The sequence below is a fragment of the Condylura cristata genome, unplaced genomic scaffold (genome assembly GCF_000260355.1).
Source record: "Condylura cristata isolate star-nosed mole 26May11 unplaced genomic scaffold, ConCri1.0 scaffold00011, whole genome shotgun sequence".
NCBI lineage: Eukaryota > Metazoa > Chordata > Mammalia > Eulipotyphla > Talpidae > Condylura > Condylura cristata.
In genome coordinates, this window is record NW_004567112.1 from 38,820,774 (window position 1) to 38,839,014 (window position 18,241).

The window sequence follows — 18,241 nt, forward strand, 5'->3', positions numbered from 1 at the left end:
ACTTTTCCTTTTTGGTGCCCCTTCCAGTCACAGTGGATGTGCTGGATTCTATTTTTTTAACCTCAAGGCTTTTGGCCTTGCTGTTTCCTCTGATAGCTATTCCCTGGGCTTTTTGCACAACCCCTTCCTTCTCATTGTTCTGGATGGCTTTAGATACCTTCCTAGTAACCTGAAATCATCTCATTATTTTTCGTACTTATTATTTTCTCCTGCCATTAGTGTGCAAGCTTGTTGGGGGGAGATTTCCCATGGTAAGTGCTGGATTTTAACCTGGCCAGGTAAAAATAATATAAGTAATATGTGGACTGAGTGAGTGAAGACGGTTGATATCGCAAGTGTCACACTTTCCAGAAATTCAGGTGCCAAATACATCCACACCTCCTTTTATTTTCCCTTTCGACGCCTGCCTTTGAAGTCAGCTTTCAGTTTTGTTTCCACATAACATTCCATAATCCAAATATTAAATCCCATGGGCCTTCTGAATGGAAACAGTTCCTTTTACCAAGTGCTTTTGCTTCTCAAAGATTATGTTTTTATATTCAAGTACAGTACCATGCTGAATAAATATCTGTATTTTGCAACATGTACTGCCCTTCTCAGCACTGTGCACTCATCCTCACTGTCCTGCTGAGTTGGGGTGCACCCAGGGGTACATGATGAGTTTAGGCCAGAGCCAGGTAATCCTAGCTTCCTCCCTTTCCTCATTCACAATTAAATAAATAGGGACTTGCTAAGTATCTACGCTGAGAAGTAATACATGAACTAGGGGTGTAAAACTGAGAACCTGAGAACCACAGTCCTCTGTGCAAGAGGAGGGTCTGACTCTGGGCTTTGTTATGATCCCAATGCATGAACTAGGGGTGTAAAACTGGGTAAAACAGGGTGCTGGGATGGCTGATGGGTGTTTAAGCCATGCTTTGGGGACTGGGTGAGGAAAGTCAAGTATCTAGGGAAGAGGTTCATATTTGAGTGACCCTGAGACAAATGATTTCTCCTCTCAATCGGAGTAATGGGTTGTTATAAAATTTAAATGATGGTTGTAAAAAGCAAATCCTCAGAATGTCACGGTGTTCCCTAGATGTTAACTGTCATCATTACTTTTAATCCCCACAGGCAGCGTGCTTACTTTTGATAGCTGCGGAAGAGCTCTTTCCTGGAAACGCCTCCCTCTCACGCAAGCCTAGAATTAAACACCCTCTCAAGCAGCAGGAGCCTGATGCACTAGAGTAGGCTGCCATGCCTTCTCCAGAGCAGATCTGAGCCCCTTTTGAAGCTTAGGCGCGGGAAGCCTTTCTTCCCATCCCGATTTCAGTGCAGCTCCTTTGATTACCCTAATGCAATTAAGGAGCTGAACCCCAATGGGGCAGGTCCTGTCTGCTCAGTCACTGCTCTCTTGGCGCCTTCGGCTTTTCAGAAGAGCTTTTGAACGGGGTGTGGGGGAAGTGGCTGCCCACTTCCTTGCAGCTTTCCCCAGAGCCTGCCCCTAAAGAAAAATTGGACTCCAGAGAGCAGCTTTCCCTGGGGAATGTGGAGCTGGAGCCGTGACATGATTTTGTACCCACAACTCTCTTAGTCCTTAGAACAGTGATCTCTAGGGGAAGATACACGAAGCAATTGACTTGCTTGGAGTGCAAACAGCAGGTCTCAAAAGAGTCTATCATCTGTGATTCCATTTTTACTTTTAAAAACCATGCCTATCCGTCCACCTGCTTGTTTTTATTTCTAAATATACATATGTAGCAAGTTATGCAAACATATATACCAAACAACACTGGTCTTTTCCTGGGGTGAAAATATATAAGGTTTTCATTTTTCTATGTTCCATATTTTAGTGACTGCATTTTTTTTTACAGTGAGAATGTACTGCTTTAGTAAGAAGTAAATATATTTAAAATGAAATACATCGCTTCAGTCAGAATAGGACACTCTTGCATCAGTAAAAATAACCCCAATCTCAGCAGCCCATAACAGCAGAAGTCTCTGTCTTACTCATGGCGTGTGTTTATCATCGGCCAGCAGGACTTTCTCCTCCTTGTCTCAAGGACCCAGGCTGGAGAAGCAGCTACACAAATGTTGTTGGTCGTTGTGCTAGACAGAAAAATAGAAGGTGGCAGAGCACCTTAGCGCTCGGTGCTTCCCCTCAGCATCCCTCCTCCTCACCTTACATTGACAGACACAAGTCACATGCGTGGGCAGGGAGGTGTGACCTGCCCGTGTCTGGAGGGAGACAGCAGTGTCTTTGTGAGCAGTGCTGATAACGACCATGGCACCACATGCAGTTTTGGCTGTAAATTCAAAGTTGCATTTCGCGCACTATTTCTCAAACCCCTCAGCATAGGTCAAAGGCCAGTGACACAACAGATTGTCAGGAACGTAGTTCCATCAGGCGCCACAGTCCTGGGGTCTTTGTGTCAGTTCTCTGAGGGTCTGCTTGAACCTCCAAGGAGTAGACCTGAAGCAATAGTGCCCACCTGGGGTGTAGGGGGTATCAGCATCATCTGGGGTGTCAGGGGTGTCAGCATCACTTGCACCCCAGAATCTCAGCTCTGGTTGAGACTCACTGGCAGCCCCTCCTTCAGGTATCTTAGCAAATACTTCTCCCCTCAGGCTTTGGGTCTAACATTTGAGGTGACCGCACCTGATGTTGACTTCAGCTGGCTGCCACAGCTGGGCATGATAGGCCCATTTGTGTGGACAGCCGCCTAGCTGAGTGGACAAAGGCCTGCATGCTAGACCACCCTCACTCCCAGTAGTGATTGAGGCCTGCTCTGTGACTTTTCCGGAGAAATAACTCCAGCTCACCTCACACCCAGGAGGTGTGTGCACAGAGCAAGGGAAAATATTAAGGCAGTGCTAACAAACATCTCTTGGTGATAACAAATTTCAGCAACAGCATCTAATTTTAAGACCTTTCTGAAGTTTCTGAAGATAAACCGACTGCAAGTGTTGTTTGTGGTAGCTGAGAGAGCAACCTGGCTTGTGTGAAGGTGTGGAGAATCACACAGTGCGGAGCGGCCGAAAGCGCCCCCCAGCCTGGCTTGGGCTCTGATCCCACTGACAGCCCAATCTATAAAGGGGTCCACTCTACACTTACTGTGTGGGTCATCATTTTGACATTGTGACTCAGTAGTCCAAGGACCTTGAGGGGTTCTTGGTTCTTGTCTCCAAGAGGAAAGAATTCATTGTTGAGAGTAGAGTTATGCAGAAAAGCAAGAGACTTATTTTTGGATAAGAAGAAGGGCAGGAAATCTCTGAACAGAGGGGGTAGCCACCTAAGTGGGGAGCCACTGAGAGGGCAAAAAGCAGGTATTTATATGGATATAGTGGGCAAGGAATGGGGGTTCAGCTATTGGGTGTCTCTAAGTTGTTTCTCTTGCCTATGGGTTGGGGCCTGTGGGTTCTCCTAGGTTACTGAGGCCCACTAAGCAGGTTACCTTCTTGCTTTACCCAAGTGAGCTTGTATCTGTTGCTTTGGCATTGTGTTATTGTGTTGGTGTTAGGAACATTCGATTTTTACTGGGTTGGGGGTACTGTCTCCAACAAATTGGTCCTTACTCAGTTTGATAAATGGGCTTAGGGCACCTGGATTGGGCCCCACTCTCCTCCTCTCCGCCACCATCCTAACTAACTACCTGTACCCATTCCCTACTTTCCTCATCCAACTGTGTGAAGGACATAGTGTAGCGACACAAACCTGCACACCTAGGCTGTCTATAGGGACCACGGTCATACTTGGGTCCTTTGCTATGAGGGTCATGATGGTATGTCACCATGTACCTGACATCCTATGATTTATTTATTTTATAGTGGCAAGTTTGCTCCTTTGGATTTTTTTTTTTAAGATTTATTTATTTATTCATACAGAGCTGGGGTACAGGTCAGAGATGTAGGGACAGTGAGAAGATTCACCAGAGACAGGGTGGGGAGTAGAACAGGCTGACTGATGAAGTACACTGCTGAGGGGAGAAGCGAGTGAGCCAGGAGAGGTCTGCCGCGCCATGTGGTCACCTCCAGGGCAGGCGGGGATCAAACTCATGCAGAAATAGCTTTAGGTTCTGAGTGTTGTGCTTTAACCCAATGCGCCACCAGGGAGGGCCCACCTTTGGATCTTTTTAAAAAATAACAACAATGAGGCTCTCCCTGGTGGTGCAGTGTGTTAAAGCACTGCACTAAGAAGCTAAAGTCACTTCCCCATGAGTTCGATCCCCGCCAGCCCCAGAGGTGACCACATGGCGCGGCAGACCTCTCCTGATCCGCCCCCTGCTCCCAGGTTAGAATGCAGCACTGCAAGCTGGCCACAGCTACTTCAGTGCGAGTTCAATCCCCTGCCCCGGAGGTGACCCACATGGCGTGGCAGACCTCTCCTGACCCGCCCGCTGCTCCCCTCAGCAGTGTACTTCATCAGTCTGCCTGTTCTGCTCCCCACTCTATCTCTGGTGAATCCTTTCACCGCCCCTGCACCTCTGGCCTGTACCCCAGTTCTGTATGCATAAGTAAATAAATCTTTACAAAAATATTTATAAAAAAATAACAACAATGAACACACCATTAGTTGGGGCTAAGAAAACCAAGAGAGGTGAGTGTCTCCCCCGACCCTGCAGCTGTTAGCCTGGTTGCCCTGCCCACAGTCCGCGCAGCTCTGTTGTGTGAGGAACAGGGTCAACAGCTAGTGTGACCCCACACCTGATCCCCCAAGGCCTCTGGACTCTCCAGGGTTTTCTGAAGCAAGAAGGGACGACCTACAGGCTCAGACAAAGAGCTTTTCTTCTCTCCTAAGTTTAAATTTGGACAGTTAGAAATGCAGGTAGTAGGTAATGCAGTGCACACCGATTTCCTGCTTTTCCCAGGTGCTCTGTAGGGTTTGTGTATGGATCCCCTCACCTGCCAGCCATCTGTCCATCCTCCTACCTGTCTGACATGCTTAACATACTTATTGTTATGTGCCTGGTTCTATTCAAAGCCTTTTTCACTTATTCCCTAAAAGTCATCGCAGCCCTCTAAAGAGCCTAATACTGTTTACATTTTACAAAAGAAACCGAAATATTAAAATCTGTGAGTTTGAATAAAGCTGAGATTATTCACCCTGTACTTTTCAAATTTACAAAAGAAGCTGAGCATTCAAATCTGAATTTGAACTGGAGACACCAGGCTTCAGAGCCTGGGTTTGTCACTCACACTGTACAGCCTCTCACCACAACCTGGGGTGCAGGACAGGCTCGCCTGCTCACATGGGGTGCATTGGTATAACTGAGCAGATGGCAATGCGGGGTTCCAGGAAGAGAGGGGGAGGGCTGGGGTGTGCTGTGGAGAAGCCAGGGTGGTACGGGCATCCCGGGTTCCCGTTCGTGACTATGAGAACAAACCTGGGCACAGCTGGGACAGGGGAGACCACCGGCCACCTCCCTGTTTGTGACGCCACCTAGCGCCTTCTGCCAAGCTTGGCAAATGTGCTTGAAAATGCCCTCTGGCCACCAGCTGCCGCCCTATAGCGGCCAAGGTCATGCTCTAAGTGGTCCATTACGGTTCCACTGGCAGGGCCAGGCTATGAAGTGGGGATTTGGAGATGCCAAGGCAGCCAGAGCGCAGAACGTGTTCCTGTAGCAAGTGAGGACTTGGAGAAACACATAAGCAGGAACCAAACAGACAGGAAAATTGCAGCTTGGTCTCAGCCGAGAACAAACGTCCATTCCAGAAAGGTGACTTCCGAGAGACTTGGAGCCAGCTGCCCCTGACTGGTCCTGGCCCATCCAGTGCCAACTCCACCCCTGCCTGGAGTGTCCCCTCCACACCTGCGCCTGTGTGAATCCATGTGAGGGCCAGTCTGCATCTAGCAGTAAGGTCCAGTGAAAAATGAATAACATTATCTTTATGGAAAGTGTAAATTTTCCCCCTTTTTAATTATTTATATAAGTAAAAAATAACAAGCCTATTTGAGGAAAAAAATATAGTGTATATAGAACAGAAATAGAGCAAAACTGGGGGGATAGGGCATGATAATCAAATTCATTCATTTATTTACTTGTGTACTCAACAAATATTTGCTGTGTACTTGCTGTGTACCTGGGCACTTTTCCACCCCAGGTAAAGCCCCACCCTCGTGCGCCTTTCAGTTATGGGGGACACCAGTGGAGGATGGAGAGGAGTAAATTGATGGGTTAGGTGATGAGTGTCACTCCTGCTATGAAGGTGACCATTGCAGGAAAAGGGACAAAAACTGACAGGAGAGGATGCTGGTTTAGAAGAAGAGATGTTTGAGCAAAGACACAAATGATGCAAAGGAGCCAGACCTCCACATATATTGATAAGGAATATTCTAGAAAGAAGGAACTGTGGGTGCAAAGACTCCGAGGTAGCAGCATCACAGAGCGTTTGAGGAGAGATGTCGGGCAGAGGGGTAGGAAGCTCTGGAGTTCTCCACCATCCCAGCCCTTCCAGTGACCTTGTAACTGACCTGGATTGGGGTGTTTTCTGGATTAAGACATGGCTGCCTAAGAACCTGGCTACCGGTGGGTCCCTGACTGTGTGGGGCAAGTGCTGGTTCTACCGACAGAGCCGTGGCTTCAGCATGTCCCTGAAGATGGGAAAATGAGGTCAGGCCCCCTGCATTGTCTGTTTGCCTTTTGGGGATGGGGCGGGGACCGGGACAGGGAGAAGGGTCTTCATTCCTCAAGTGTTTGCTGAGGGACCATACATGCCCTTCAGGGCGCTGGATGTAAGGAACAAAGATGCATCAGGTACCGTTCCTATTCACCGGAACCCCAGCCTGGGGGGTCGAGGGTCCTGCCATGTGGCTGGCACACAGTTTGCAGTGTGTTCCTGAGAGTCCTGCCCTCACTATTGAGCCCTAAGTGGGGAGGCCGTTGGGGGCCTCACCGTGACTCCTCCCTATAGCCAGGGCTGTATCCGAGACCAGAGAGGGGGCCAGGCCTGACTACATATGGGTGGGGGCCCAATGCAAATAATAATGATGATGATAATGATGATGATGATGATGATAATTATAATAAATAATAACGCAGGCCTGAGTGCACAGAACAGGAGAAAAGTGCTTTTCAGTTATGTGGAAAGCTTATTTCCTTTTTTCTGTGGCCTGTCTCTTGGAGTGTTATGGTCTCCACTTGCTATTTAATGTCCATTTGCTATCACTAAGTAAAGGAAAATGAAATTTTAAATGATGAGTGCAAATATGACCATTTATCTTTACATTGCACAGTACCACTTTTAAGTACAAATGCCAGAGTATATGTCATACGTGGAACCTTGAAATTACAGCGTTCATATTCTGGGGCTTGTTTCCAGAGGGCAAGTGGACCAGCATGACACACTCAAGCCAGACTGGGGAAAGTGGGGGCTGCTCACACTCTCACAGGTGCCCAGGACCCTGCACCCACAAGGCAGACACGCATACGCCCCCTCGGCCTCCTGGAGCCACACTCCTCCTGGCCAGGAATGGCATCAGGGAGGTTCCGCCAGGCAGCACAAAGGTTTCCAAATCTTGGCCTCAGGCTGTGCTCAATACCTGAATCAGGAGTGGGCGAGAGACCCCTCCTGCCAAGACCAACACCGGCCTCCAGCTGCCACTTCAGGGCAGCCAGCAGCCCCCATGCCCCACTCCAGATACCTGGGCGCGCATGCCTGGCGCCCCCCGCCTGTGCCTGGACCCTGCTGGGGGTGGAGGGCTGCAACAGTTTCGGAGCAGGGGGGTAGTGGGGAAGGCCGGCAGGTTTTGGGGTGCAGAGGGCAGGAGAGCAGACTGCTAAGGACCTCTGCTGGGAGGCAGTGGAAGCCTAGTCCACATGTGAGCTGAGACTCCATCGCTGCTTACATGACAGACTCGGGATTAATGATTAAGACTTCTGAGATGGCAGCTCAGACCATTCCAGCCCGAGTTCAAGGACCTCTGAGCCTGAGAGACCCCCGGAGAAGAGTTTGCAGGTCAACTGGCCTTTCCTCACTTTCCTAAGTCAGACAAGGTGGGGAAGCTCACTCAGGCCATGTAGCAGAGGCGGGGTTTGCCGCTGGCCCTGTGTGCGTGGGGACTGGCCAGCCAGCAGAAGCCGAGGCCCTGAGCTCCCATGGCGCTTCTGTGTTCGCCCCCCACCCCCATCTGCTGCCAGCTGGCTCCTCTGCCTTCTCCCTGATGTTTATGGTGTTCTTGCTGTGTGTGTGCCAGCTTATATGCTGGGCACTTCGCACAGCTAATCTTCTCAGCAGCCCTGTGCTGTAAGAAAAGCAGCGTGTGTGAACGCCTCCTCTGTGCAGGCACCCAGCCAAGTGCTTTGTCCGTGTCCACCCTGCAGCGAAACGGGTATTGTTAGTTTCCGTCTACAGATGAAGAGACCAGGACTTGCCTGGGTTCATTAACCATCGGAATGAGTGACCTGTAGGTGGCACAGTGAGGTCTCCAGACACCCCCACCCTGAGTTCTGCATCATTAACTCTTGAACTCTCGGTTTCTGCCCCTCGTGCTTACTCTGTGGGGACCCCAGCATCTGTCTGCAGAACATGGCACTGTAGCTTTAACCCACCCCTACCCCTCAGCACTGGCTAGGCCAGATTCCCATTGTGGGACACTGTCGAGGTGAGAGCAGCAGCACCTGCAGCCTCCAGCTTGCTCTGGTTCTCACCCTCTTCTTTCTCCTCCACCTGGCAGAGCTCCGCCTGGAAGGGAACCTTCTACACCGCCTCCCCAACGAGGTCAGCACCCTGCAGCACCTCAAGGCCATAGACCTGTCCCGGAACCAGTTCCATGACTTCCCCGAGCAGCTCACCTTGTTGCCTGCACTGGAGACCATCAATCTAGAGGAGAATGAGATCGTGGGTGAGTGTTCTCCGCCTGCCTGATCCTGGGGTGGCCACCTCCTTTGCACTTCTCTCTGAGCCCCCTTTCCTGAGCCAGGCTCGTGGGCCTTGGAGTGAGACTTTCATCGACCAGAGGGCAAGTTGGCCTGTGGTTTGAGATAGCTAGGCACTGGGCCTGGGGAGGTCACCATCTGCGGCTCTGCCCTCTGGGGGGCGCCACGGCTCACACTTGCCTTCAGCCGGCAGGTAGAAGGCATGGCTTGCCCTGAACTGGCCACCAGCTCTCCCGCTCCGGTCTCCAGCTGCCAGTCTGGACTGGACTGCAACTCTATGTTTACTCCTGCCTGAGTGCCTGGCCCCCCTTTCTAAGCTTCACACTTTGTTCCTCACCATTATTATTTTGTTTTAAAGACTTATTTATTTTATAATACAGAACTGGGGTACAGGCCAGAGACTCAGGGGCAGTGAAAGGATTCACCAGAGACAGAGTGGGGAGAAGAACAGGCAGAATGACGAACTACACTGCTGAGGGGAGCAGCTGACCGGGCAGGAGAGGTCAGCCGTGCCATGTGGATCACTTCGGGGGCGGGGATTGAACTCATGCTGAAGTGGCTTTAGCTTCTTAGTGCTGTGTTTTAACGTGCTGCACCAACAGGGAGGGCCCTCACCATTATTTTAATGAGGGCTTCTATAGAAACATCGTCAGGACTGCATCTCTTGCCTTCCAGTACAAAAGTTCTCCTCCCAGGGAACCAGAGGGACTCTTGTTGCAGGTCTGAGGTGTGTTGCAAGCACTAGACCCAGGGATCCAGGCCTGCTGGGGTAGGGGGGCAGTTCTTGGCATGTTTATTCTCCTCTTCCACTCATTGGATCGTGGACAGGACGTCGACATTCTCTCCGTTCTCTCCAGCTGCTGTCTGGTCACCCCAGGCTCCTTCTGGGCCCTGTATCTTCAAGCTCCCTCGTTCAGCTGCTGGGTCGCGCTCCGGAGGCCCTTCTCCAGCCTCTTCCCCACTCCCCTACATTGCTCTGTTGATGGCATTGGTAATAACAACATCCTTCAGTTATGCTTTTATTTTCACAAGCCCTTTCATAGCCATTATGCCATTTGATTAAAAGCAAGAGCTCTCGAGTGGCTTGGAGCTGTTAGACGGAAAATGGGCTGCTCTTGTGCTGGCCTCGTCCCATCCAGCTCTCAGAGATTTGCCACCAGGGACTCTGATCCTGATTGAGTGAGAGGTGGGACTGGCTAATGTCTGAGGTTCTGGGTCTTTTACAGATAGGTAGACTGAGACTCAGAGAGGTTATGAGAGAGCATTAGGCCGCACAGCAAGAATGTAGACGTGCCAGGAGAAGCATGTACGATTCCAATGCTGAGGCCTGCACTGGGCCTTTTTCTTTGCTTGGCCCCTGTGAAGATCCCCGTGGACTAAGGAGCTTTCTGGCTCAGTCACTCTCCCAGGCCAGGACCCTTGAGTGCCCTGGTCCTGGGCTGGCGTCCCTGGTCACGTGGGCCTCTGTGCTGCCTTTAAGCAGGAGTATATTCAACAGTGCCTTTTCCCTGCAAGGCTCACCCTCCTGCTCTTCCCAGAGCCCTTCATTCCTGCCATTTCTAGCGTTCCTGGCCAGGCTCTCTGGCCAGGCCTTTCCTCCCTGCCTTTTATTTTTAGTCTGTTCCTGCTGTTCCTCTTTCTTCTGCTGCATATCCAAGTGGAGCAGTAACCAACAGGGGCTATGCCAGGGCAATGGTGAGGCAGGAGCTGGGTGAGTCAGGGGCAGCGCTGGGCATTGGCCTCCTCGCTTGGGTCCCTAGACGTGCCTCCATTTCTCCTCTCTGCACCTCCATTTCTCCTCATTTTTCGAATGAAGGTTAGAAAATGGTTTTTCTCAGGCAAGGGAGCAGGGGAATGGACTCTGAGCCGGTGGCAAGTCAAGAAGTGGCTTTCCCAAAGTCTGAGTCAGTTCAGGATGCCACCGAGTCCCAATCCTTGCCCTCCCACCAGGATGATGAATCCCTCAGGAACAACCCCCTGAACCAAGACCAGCTGGTTTTGGCTCGTTCTTTCATCTTCTCTCTCTCTCTTTTTGCAGAGTGGCTGTAATATCTTTACATACAGAAATACGTGAGAGTTTGCCAAGATCACTTACACTCAGGTCTAAGGAAATGGTCGTTGTCCCCATGGACAGATGTAGAAACTGAGGCTCTAAGAGATTCCCCTAACCTTCAAGGTCAAGTGTCTGTTGCACACTTGGTCAGGAAAGAGATCTCAATCATGGGGCTGTGCTCCCCGGACAGTGACAGTGTCCCCTGCTGCCCAGGTTGGGCCAGCCTGGGGGTATGGAGATGCAGGGTCTACCCACTTCGTGCTTCTTCCCAAGTGCCCAATGACTCCCAGACATGCTCCATCAAGGCCAGAGCCCCTCTCCATGGAGGGTGTAGGCTGTGGTGGTTCTTCCTACCCTTCAAGAGAGAAGGAGCACATAAAAGTCTCCTCACCCCTCTCTAATCAAGCCTCGTTACTTGGGTGGTTTCCTAACTCCCAGACCTGTGGAGGGGCTGGACCAAGCCTTGCCAGCCTGGCTGCAGAGGGGAGGGCCGTGGTCACAGTGAAGGCAGTAAAGGCAGAACTTCTGCTATTCTTCAGATGGTGCCACTCTCCTAAAGGACCTCACTGGGATAATTGTGGGAGCTTGGCATGCCTTAAGTGTGGCTTATTTTTCCTTCAGAGTCCTCACAGGGTGTTAGGAAATTTCTTTTTGAAAATTTTTTGAGAAATAAATTCAAGATGCATGGATTTTCTTAAACCTGTAGTTTGGAAAGCAGAGAACAGGCACTATGTAACAAGCCCCAAGCACATCAGAAGGTGACTCATTTTGAAGGGCCCTCTGCCCCCATCCCCTGCAAGGGATGTAGCTAGACAGATCCCAGAAAGTCTTGGAGGCTTGCACACTTTGGGAGCCACCAAGCTCCACTCCAAACACCATCTTTCTATTTTTTTGAGGAATAAAATATGTCCTATCCAGAGGAGAGGCCTTCTGGGTCCCTGGCAGGGACAATCTGGCTTCCCTCCACACTCTGGGCTGCCCTGAGCTCAGCTGCTTATAAGCTGGAAGGAAAGGATGAGTGGCATCAGAAAGGGAGCTTCTGGATAAGCCATCGTGCCAAGACATGCCAGCCAGGGGGAGGCCTCTATGGATGCAGAGGGGGTTGTGTGTGTCCTGCTGAAGTGGGGTTCCCAGGGTGGCCCAGGGAGAATATCGAAGGAAGAAGAGGCTGCTAGTCATACTGTGGGTAGGCACATGGGGACATCATGGGTCCCCTGTCTTGTGACCACTAGGAAGCTTGCTCTTCACCACGGCTACCATGGTAGAAAGGTGGGTATAGGAGCAGCACATGTCCTCACCCCTTGCTCGCAAGGACTGAATGCTGCAGAGCAGCTCAGCATGTTCTCAGAACACATGGGGGTGAAGAGAAAATGAAATATTTAGAAGACTTCATTTTGCTAAGCAGGAGACCACTTTGGTTAAGCTAGAATTTAACTTTCTATAAGCTTCAATTTTCTGGCGTGTTTTTCCCTCTGTATCCACTGTTCTGAAGAGAACAAGTGATCAGAGGAAAGAAAACAGGTTCTTGTTAAGAACCAAACAGTACAGTAGCACTTTATTGATTGATTGATGCATACAAGAACTGGGGTACAGGCCAGAGGTGCGGGGGGTGGGGGTGAGAGGATTCACTTTCAAAGGCAGAGCAGAATAGGTGGATTGACCGAAATACACTGCTGAGGGGAGCAGTGGGCGAGACAGGAGAGGCCTGCTGCACCAAGTGGGTCATCTCGCTGGCAGGGGATCAAACTCACGCTGTGGACAGCTTCACAGTGCTGTGCTTTAACCCTTTGCAACTATCAGGAAAGGCCTGTAGTAGCACTTTAAAAAAGAAAGTATCCAAAAAAAAAAAAAAAGGAAAGAAAAGTATCGGCCCTCTCTGGTGGCACAGCAGGTAAAGCATAGCACTGCAAAACTGGCCACGGCAACAGCTACTTCAGTGCCAGCTGGATCCCTGGCATGGCATGGCAGGCCTCTCCTGACCCGCCCGCTGCTCCCCTCAGCAGTGTACTTCGTCAGTCGGCTTGTTCTGCTCCCCGCTCTGTCTCTGGTGAATCCTCTCACTGCCCCTGCACCTCTGGCCAGCACCCCAGTTCTGTATGCATAAGTAAATAAATCTTGAAAAGTATCTGTGTTGGGGTGCTTTGAACTGTGTTTACTTAATTCTGCCCTCACCTGCATTCACTTCTTACTGCCAGTATTTCTCCAAGTGGAGCCCCGGGCCTGCAGCAACATGAACTGGTTAGAAATGCATGTTCCCAGGTCCCTCCCCAGACTTCCTCAATCAGACACTCAGTGGGGGTGGGGAAACCATCTGTTTTGACAAGAACCCCCTCCCCTCCTATGGCTACCAGGAGATTCTGGTACGCATTTCTGGTTGAGAACCCCTGCCAAGGCTGCCACCCCTCAAAAGGTCACCCAAAGTTCAGCAGCCTGCGCATTAACTGGGAGCTTATAAAAATTCAGAAATTCAGACTCCACCTCCCGCCTCTTGAATCAGTGCCTGCTCCTGAGCAAGGTCCAGACAATTCCTGTGTGTTGACCTCTGGGCCTGGGCCTCCCTAAAGCACTGGGGGCTATTTCCCCTTGTAGCTGCAGGTGACCAGACAATCTCTGCCCCACCCCAGTCAGGTCACCACTCCTTTCCCACATCTGCCAATCAGCTCCCATCCTGCCCACTCCGCCTCCTCAATCACTAGCAACTTCCTCCTTTCACATTTCTCAGCTGGCCGTCCTATTCAAGTGTTTCATCTTGTTTCTCTGGCCAGGGTGCCAGCCCTCACACAGCAAGTTTCCCTTTGTCCCCTGGGAGCCAGGATGGAAGTGGACACAGGATTTGAACGAGGTCTTTGGTGTTCCAGAGCCTGCCTGGTTTTCATTTACTGGAAGAGGATGGTGTGGGTGGCTGAATGGAGAAGCAGGTGCAGGTTGAATGTCTGGTAGACACCCAAAAAACTATTTGCCAAATCAAATTGGCAGGGTGCAAGGGAATAGCTTGCCCACTCTGGTCTCACTCTGTCCTGGCAAGAGCCTTGTAGGTGCAGAGCATCAGCTCTCCCTGCGAGGCCTTGCTAGCTGGGGTTTCACAAGGACTGTTAGGTTGCACGCTTCAGCCCCTTGTCTCCGCTGGAGGCTGCCAGTCCCTAAGATGGTCCAAAGCAGGGAAGCTGGGCTCTTGCCCCACGAGAGACTCTACTGGGGGCCTGGGTCTGGTCTAACATGAAGGTGAATTGGGAAGTAGTACACCTGGTATTCTCCAGCACCCACAAGCCACCCTGTCAGTGACCTCTGCCCAGAGCTGTAAAAGCAACATATAAAACCTGGCTAGTTACATCGTTCCAGCTTCACCATTTCCTACCTTGTGACAATTGGGATTTAAGCAAGCTCTGGTTCTAGTTGGCAGCAGATGCCAGGCTATACAGAGGAGACACACTCCCATTAAGGGGAGACTGTGCCAAGGCCAAGAAAGGTTTGCCAAACATATCCTTCTGGAGAATTCTGATTGCCAGGACCCACTGAATCCCTTCTTCTCTCAGGCACACACCCTGAGGTGGGCTGCTCTGTCCAATCTTGGATCAGGTGAGGGAGGGGTTTAGAGCAGGTTAGGATCTGAGGAGCCTAATCAAGCTGTTTGACTGAGCAGGGCCCTCTGGTTCTGAGAAGACCCTCCAGGATATGGTTTGGTGTTTTTCTCCTCTCCCTGGATTGGGGGTGGGGGGTAAGGCTCCAATAGAGTGAGCCCCTCACTGAGAATTGGGTTTGATTTCTGCTGAGCACAGCCAACCAGCCACAATCTGATCCTTGTCTTGCCCCCAAAGCACTGATGCCACAGGACCCGGGGAGGGTGATTCACCCTCCAGTGTGGCAGCTGGCAGCTTGGCACTACAGACTCAGGCCCTCTGCCCTGTGTGCTGCTATCCAGTACTCAGTGGGTGCAGTTGTGTCTGTGGGCAGCAAGCATTAGGTTGTAGGCTTTGATCTGAACTAGTCAGTGGTGCAGGGAGCTCTTGCTGGCTCTGGAGAGAAAATGGAGGAGTAAACAAACAGGCTTCATCTTCTATTAGTGCAAATTAGATGTGCCTTCCAGGCATGAGAGGGAGGGATGCTCCTGTTTGCAGCCCCAGCCCAGGAGTCATCTGCTATGGGGAGTTTGCAAGTCACTTCTCTGAGCGGCCTCCACACACGTGGTCTCTGCTCAAACGACTATCTTTGTAGAAAGCACTGCAGGGTGAACCCTTGAAGAACCAGCACCTCCGGCTATTCCAGGAAGCTGCTGGCACTATGTGGGTCTCAGACAGCAAGAACAGAAGTTTTCGACACTTGTTTGCAACATGCTTCTGTGCTCCCACAGCCATCCTGTCCCCAAGGCTGCTGGCCCTGTCTCTGCCCAGAGCGCTGGTGAGCATCCTGTGCTCTGCTTCTGGGCCCTGCAAGGCCCTTGTTAGGGAATGAGGAGCTTGAGTGGGTGTTTATTGGAGCTGGGCATTTTGGGAATGCTTATTTGCTAGCTGTTGTTTTGGAATCAAGTAGCTGACTGTGCTGGGCACCATGCTGGAGATGGGGGTGGACAGAGCACACTCCCTGCATGCATGGGGCTCGTGGCTGAACGGATGCTGCAGCTGGGATTCAGTGGCCACCGACTTCACGTCCAGAGCTGCGCTAAGCATTTCCCAAGTAGGTTCCTGTTTAGTGCTCACAACAACATTATGAGGCAGGTACTGTTATTCTCTCCAGGTAAGAAAACTGAGGCACAGGGAGGTAAAATCGGTTGACTGACGTTTGCCTGTACCGAACCAGGATTCCAACCCACGCAACCTCACTCCAGCACCCCAGCTGTTCAGGACTGTGATTTGCGTCAGGAAAGCAAATTTTGCACACAATTAGGAAGATAGAAAACCACAGGAAAGTTACAGCTGAAGAAAGGATCTTTGGCTGGAAGGAAACTCCCGGGGGTGGAGAGAAAGTATAAAGTAATGAGGCAGAGTGCCCCGGCAGATTCCCGGTCCACTGTGGCAGCCACGTGGTCCGTCAGCCCGGCCCCTGAAAGCAAGCGCGGCCGGTAGGCAGCATCTTAGAGTCTCTCATTAAGCCTCAGGGAGAACCTGTGGTGCTCAAACGAGCTATATATTTTGAAATCTGGGGAGATTTTCACAACCCCTGTATCCAGGCCACACTCCATGCCAATTAAATCTTCTCCTGGCTTTTAGAAAACTCCTCTTCTGATTCCATTGTGCAAGCACGTTAGACTGAGTCCCTCTCCTGGGTCACATGTAGACAGGTACTTTCAGAAGGAATTTTATCCCTACACCAAAGGTAACTAAGAGCGTAGGAATAGCAAACAGTGGGCAGTTCCCAAACTACAAGTTGAAGGCAAAGAACCCCAGTGACCACATGGCGTGGCAGACCTCTCCTGACCCGCCCGCTGCTCCCCTCAGCAGTGTACTTTGTCGATCTGCCTGTTCTGCTCCCCACTCTGTCTCTGGTGAACCTCTCACTGCCCCTGCACCTCTGGCCTGTACCCCAGCTCTGTATGCACAAACAAGCAAACAAAAAAACCCAGTGAGTAGAAGGAGGGGGTTGAGCTCCTGCATCTGCGAGGGAACCTGCAGTCCTGGCTGGCTGGGCTCCTCCTCTCGCCTCCTGGTGGTGCTGCAGGGGTTCGCTTCAAATTCAGCCATCTCACTTTGACTGTTTGAAACCAGCCATGGTGGCAGTATTTACACCTTAAGAAAACAGCCTTGGTGTTTTCCTCCCAGGGGGAAAATGAACAAGCATCACCCAGGAAGTGAAGGGCGCCCAGCCTCCCCACTCCTTGCTCTCTTTGGTGTCTTCGCCACCCACACACCAATCCCACCAGCACCATGTTCAACTCACTTTGTTTCCCAGAAGCTGATTTCCCTGTGAGGCCACTGCTCACTCATTTCTATCTGGTAGTTATCTTACGAGCTGTTCTTATTTTTCCAGTTGTAATGCAAGTCTTCTTTGACGCTTTTAAATCTGAGCAGAAAGATTTGTCAAGTTGATCTCCACAACCTAAAGTCCCAAGCATGGAGAAGGATTGCTAAAGGGTCAGTGTGCAACTCTGCCCCCACCCCAGGGAGAGGAACCTTTAGCGGGGTGATAATTGCCCATCCTGCAGGCGAACACCCTCCCTTGCAGGCACTGGGCATACAGAGCAGCAGAGAGGGCCGTGCTGGCCCGCCATATGAGTGGTAGGTGTGTGAATACATGCACACGACCGAGAGGGAAGGAATAACAGCACTTGTGAGAGGAGACAGCAAAATCGTCATTCTTTGCAGAAGCTCTTCCCAGAGCATCTGACCGAAGCAGCTTGGGGGGCGTGTGTGTGTGTGTGTGTGTGTGTGTGTGTGTGTGTGTGCAGTCTGCAGAGTGGAGGGGAGATAGAAGGCAGTGGAGAAGAGAACCTTCAGCGGGAAGAGGGATGGGCACAGGGGAGCAAAGACTCCCAGTCTGACCGGGAAGATAAATGCGAGGCATAGGCCAGGCAATTTGAGTCACACATTTGGCAGTCTCCAGAGAAGATAATAAGACGGTATTACTTTGCCGAGAACTGTTACGCTCTGGCTTTGATTGCATATCATATCCAGGCCCAGGGAGTGTGTAGGAGGCAGTTGTGGCAGGTGGGCTCTTGAGGTGCCCATCAGACTTGGTCCAGAGCTATGTGTATGTGGGGGTTTGGAGGGGGTTTGGGAGGCTTGGCTCGGTCACTGCCCCTATCTGGTTCCCACCAGATCTTCTGAAGGGACAGTCCCAGCTGTGAGTAAGGGACATGTGTGTATGTGAGTGTGGCCAGGGGTAACTCTGCTTACAGGCAGATTCTGTCCTTGCCAGGTTACCATGGTTGGCTGGCTTGTCTTGTGGTGTTTTGAATGGAGGCTTGAAGCTCAGCTCAGCCCAGCATTCTTGATCTTAGTTCTTTTGGTCTCCAGGCACCAGGAGCTGCGTGAAGGTCGAGGTCTGAGAGCCAGCCCTAGCTGCCAGGGTCCCCCCAGATTCTCAGTACAGATGTGCCCACAGTCCTCAGGGAGGCTCCAGTGCTTTCTCAGGCTAGGATGCCAGCTCTGTATCTGACCAGCACCTTCGGTGCCATTGTCAGCAGGTGTTCTGAAGGTGCTGCTCAAGTCTCCCTGGCTGGGATCCCAAGGGTATGGTGGCAGAGAAGCCAGAGGGCCCATCTGCCCAAAGGAGATGGTTTCCAGATCAGGGTGGGCCTGGCAGCCCCGTGCAGATTTCCGTGTGACCCAGCCGCACGGGGTTAGGGCTGCCTGCTTTGTTTCTAAGATGGCAAAGAGCCAGAGAACTCAGGCCCTGGGCC

The 18,241-nt window shown here is 51.2% G+C and overlaps 1 protein-coding gene across 2 annotated transcripts in view; it reads left to right on the plus strand.

Moving 5' to 3' along the window:
* Positions 1 to 18,241, plus strand: part of LRRC20 (leucine rich repeat containing 20) — a 77,042-nt gene that overhangs the window by 48,088 nt on the left and 10,713 nt on the right. For both annotated transcript variants that reach the window (XM_012723965.1, XM_004680808.2), the window contains one exon: positions 8,654 to 8,821. In XM_012723965.1, coding sequence (XP_012579419.1) covers positions 8,654 to 8,821 — 168 coding nt within the window. The remainder of the gene's footprint in view (positions 1 to 8,653; positions 8,822 to 18,241) is intronic.